Genomic DNA, 4,336 nt, shown 5'->3' on the forward strand with positions numbered 1-4,336 from the left:
CCCCCCCCCCCCAGTGACGTCCTGGACAAGGCCACCCTCCCCAGCCGCGCCGAGTTTGGCCTGCCGGCCGACCGCGTGATCTTCTCCTGCTCCAACCAGCTCTACAAGTACGACCCCGACACCTTCGCCACCTGGACAAACATCCTGCACCGCGTCCCCAACAGCGTGCTCTGGCTGCTGCGCTTCCCGCCCTACGGCGAGGCCAACATACGCGCCGCGGCGGCTGCGCGCGGCGTGGACCCCGCGCGCGTCATCTTCACGGACGTGGCCCACAAGGACCTGCACATCCGCCGCAGCGGCCTGGCGGACGTGTTCCTGGACACCCCCCTCTGCAACGCCCACACCACCGGCTGCGACGTGCTGTGGGGCGGCTGCCCCATGGTCACGCTCCCGCTGGAGCGCATGGCGTCGCGCGTGGCGGCGAGCCTGGCGTGCGCTACAGGGCTGGGGCGGGAGATGGTGGTGTCGTCGCAGGCCGAGTACGAGGCGCGCGCGGTGGAGCTGGGGCTGGACGCGGCCAAGCGCGGCGCGCTGCGCGCGCGGCTCGAGGCGGCGCGGCTGACGTGCCCGCTGTTCGACACGCGGCGGTGGGTGCGGGACCTGGAGCGCGTGCTGCTGCGGATGTGGGAGATACACACGGAGGGCAAGGGGCCGCGCACGTTTGAGATCACAGACTGAGGGGCGCGGGCGCGCACAGTGTGACCTGGACGGTGCGACGGCAGCGTGCACCCCACACGTGCGGCCCGGGGGGCTGCGCTGACCCTAGCGCGCTCGATGGCCCGAGGCGGCGGCGTTGATATGCTGTGCCGAGCCGGCGCGCCTCGTGCCCGCTGCTGCACAGGGGCCGGCGGCGCCGCGCGCCTTCCTCCGTGGCTGCGCGGCGCCGCGCCGCGCGCATGCTCCCGATTTCAAACTTCTGATGCGCACCTTTTGATGTTTGCTGGGTTGCTGCGGAGGTCGAGCCGCGAACCGCGAGAGCGCTCCCTCCCGCCCCTGAAGATTCCTACCCCTCGGCATTGAATGCCGCGCCCGGCCCTCACCAACCCGCCGGCCGCGGCGGCGCGCTGGCCGTTTGGTTGAATGATTGATTTGATTCGGAGGGCCTCGCGCAGAGCCCTTTGCCGGCCAGCGCATGCGCGGAATACGAGCGGTCGCAGCCGCGGCGTGGCGCCGCATGTCGTACCGCAGCAACAGGCGGCCGCAGAGGGGCCGGGCGCCTGGGCGAGCAGGCACGGCGGCCCACACAGACGCTGGGTGGCTGCGCCCCCCACCCTTTAGGCCCCGCAGCCAGCGGGCCGATGATGGCAACTTTGGCTGTCCCTGCCTGCGGCGTCACCCTCTTTTCCCTGATCAATTGATTGCGATATTTGGTTGCTGGCACCGATGCGTCCAGCGACTGGGGGCCAACGCCCACCTTTTCAGGCCGGCGCTCTGCCTCCGCCCTCCCAAGCTCGCCCCCTGCCTCGACTGGGCAGCCCCTGGGCAGAGGAGAGGGTGGCCCGCGACGACGCCTGCAGGGCGCAAGACCGCAGCAGGAGATGACACAGGAGGGAGGGAGGCTTGCGGTGCGCCCCCGGCATTGCGGGCTCACCCACAGCCGTGGCGCGGGCGCAGCAACACCGGACCTCTGTACGGCGCCCCCCGCTGCTCCTCCGCTTGACCCGCTTTACATTTGGTGTGCCACGGCAAGGCGGCCAAATAGCGCGCGCCGCCCGTCACATTGCGCCCGCAGCTTCCCACTTTTACTGCCGAGGCCAGGACAAACACCCACCGGGCACAGGCCCCGCGGGGCTGCATCCTGTGCCTGCGTGCTCACACCGGCCCCGTCCGGTATATGTTGGTCGCGCCTCGTTGGTTCGGAGCGGGCCGCGCTAGGCGGCTCAAGTGGCACTCCGCCCTGCAGTACCCCCCCTTGGCAAAAACCTCGGCGCGCGCACGGTTCGGCAGGGGTTTGGCGACCGAGGACCGCCGGGCCGCGTACGCGCCCACGCGCGCAGTCGCTGCGCTTCACGGCACAAGCTGTGCGGCGCCACGCGCCACAGAAGAACCCCCCTCCCAGCGGTTGTTGACCAGGCGCGGCGCTGCGCCGGCGGCCGCGGCTGCAGAGGCAGGTGGCCCTGATGGCCTCCGCCCATCGCTGCGGGCGCCGGCACGGCACAACTCCCCCGCAAAGCTTTGAACCCACCCAGCAGCCGGGCATCCCGCTCACCCGCCTGCACCTGCGAAGCCGGCACCCCACGAGCACCTGACCGGGCCTGCTCCCGGCCGCAAGCGGCCTGGTCGCGAGGGCCGGCGCGCGTTCAGGGGGCTCAAGGGGGAAGGAGCATAGCCTGGCTGCCCCCCACCCCCACGACCTGATGGCATTGATTACTTGCGTCCCCTCGATTTTGACGTTTTTGACCAGGACTCTCCACTCCTCAAATCGTGCCTGCCGTGGTCGTCCCTTGTTGCACCTCTTACCCCCTTGGTTTGTGCCGCCCGCCTCGTCTCACTGCACAGAGAGAGTCTTCTTCGTCTTTGTTTTCGGTCTTTGAGTCGGCGTCGCAGCGGGCGCTCGACCCTCAGCGCCGTGTGCCCGCCAAGTTTTCTCGCCAGTGCAGCAGAGAGAGGTCCTGCTTGTGTTGCTTGTTTGCCAGCCGAACCCCCGTTTTCGCCCATGATTGCTGTCACTAATCCCAAGGCGTTGTAGTTGCAGCCCCTTCTGCCTGCGACGATTGAATGACGAATGACTGCCTCCGTAACCAGGGTAACTCCCGCCCTGAGCACCAGGTTACCAGCCCAGGGTCACCGACTGATGTACCAGGTGGGGCACCACACCCTCTGGCCGCAGGCCCCTGCAGGGTGCGGCACCTGCCGGATCACAGCGATCACGCAGCGGCGTGCCAATTTGGGGGGCGGGGGCGCACGCCAGGCAGGGTAAACCCTAACTCTAGCCCGACCTGCTGCTGCCTCACGGTACTCGCCCTAATCCTACTGCCCTAATCCTACTGCCAAGACGATCCCACTTCACTAGGGGGCTGGGGCTCTGGGCGGGTTTGAGGGGTGTTTCCTCCCAGGAGCTAGTGTCTCACACAGCTTGCTTGGCAGCCAGTCGTGGGTCAACCGAGAAATACGCATTACAATTCCACAACAAATCATGAACGTGCCTGGCATCACTCTTTATTGGCTGGAAACAGCCACCAGCGTTTGTGGGCTCACAGCAAATGATTGTCACCTGCTAGGCCCCCGCCTGCGCGTGGCTTGCGCCAGCGCAGCCATCATGCCATAGAGGTGTTTTGTACCCGAGCAACCTCTCGAATATGCGCAAACGCAAGGCATGCGGCTGTACTCGGCCTTGGCGAGCCGTCTGCTGGGCACTGAGGCTAGGTGTGTGCCATCCAGTGCTTTGGTGCCGGTGTTGCACCCTCCCAACTGGGAGAGGTGGAGATGCCGCGCCCACTGAGCGGTGCTGGAGGGAGCTCCAAAGGCAGTGCCTGAGAGTGAAGCATACATCACTGGTGTGGGCTTGCGTTGTCTTAGACAATGTTGCATGGGCCTGAATCCGGCCTTGAGAGGTTGCATCCTCGCAGTAGGGTCAGGGTTGCAGGAGGGGCGCGTGCAAACAGACCCAGCATAGCGAGAAGGGGGTCACCAACCCGGGGCAGCAGCGTACGCCCCGCCAATACTGCACTGACTCTGGGGCATGCTGCAGCGTCGGTGCACGTGCGTTGGAGGATGCAGGCCGGCGCGTATGCGCAGGCAGCTGCCTCTCACGCTCCCAGCGACAGGCATTACCATATGCCACCGGCCGCACAAAAAGGACCCATCGCCCAACACTACGCCCGCCTCGTGCGGAGCACCGGTGACATCATAGTGACATCACCACAGCACCGCCCGGCCTGGCCAACAGGCCACAGGCCCCTTCAGACCCCACTCCTCTCAGCCTCAGCCCCGCCGGAAGCCGCAGCCGCCGCAGCCTCAGTCGTGGCCGTGCGCGGGGCGCCTCAGACGATGACCAGGGGCCTGTCCCCCCAGCCGTACCCCTCCCTGTGCTTGTAGTAGACCGCCTTGATGGCCTCCACCATGGCCGCGTGCATCCGCTCAACGTGCTCCTCAAACCCGGGGTCGCTGCGCTGCATCGCGGGCCCCACCGAGATGGGCACGCCCACCGCCATGCGCATTGGCACGCGGCGCGGGACGGGCGTGCCCCAGTGGCCGTACATGACGCCGATGGACATGCGGTGGCGGCGGCCGACGTTCATGAGCCAGGGGGGCCCGAATGACATCATCTTGGACACCCCAAACATGTAGACCGGCAGCAGCTCGGCGCCGTGCTCAATGGCGATGCGGATGAAGC

General features: G+C 67.4%; 2 protein-coding genes across 2 annotated transcripts; one reads left to right on the forward strand and one right to left on the reverse strand.

The window, feature by feature from the left end:
• Positions 1-378: 378 nt before the first annotated feature.
• MNEG_14491 (hypothetical protein) lies at positions 379-678 on the forward strand (the record flags this gene model as incomplete). Its single annotated transcript, XM_014037036.1, has 1 exon — positions 379-678. One exon carries the CDS (start codon positions 379-381, stop codon positions 676-678), a length of 300 nt encoding a protein of 99 aa, XP_013892490.1.
• A 3,305-nt stretch (positions 679-3,983) lies between these two features.
• On the reverse strand, positions 3,984-4,286 carry MNEG_14492 (hypothetical protein; the record flags this gene model as incomplete). The annotated part of the gene is made up of 1 exon (XM_014037037.1): positions 3,984-4,286. One exon carries the CDS (start codon positions 4,284-4,286, stop codon positions 3,984-3,986), a length of 303 nt encoding a protein of 100 aa, XP_013892491.1.
• Between the last annotated feature and the right edge of the window lie 50 nt (positions 4,287-4,336).

Source organism: Monoraphidium neglectum, assembly GCF_000611645.1.
Source record: "Monoraphidium neglectum strain SAG 48.87 unplaced genomic scaffold scaffold04530, whole genome shotgun sequence".
NCBI classification, from domain to species: domain Eukaryota; kingdom Viridiplantae; phylum Chlorophyta; class Chlorophyceae; order Sphaeropleales; family Selenastraceae; genus Monoraphidium; species Monoraphidium neglectum.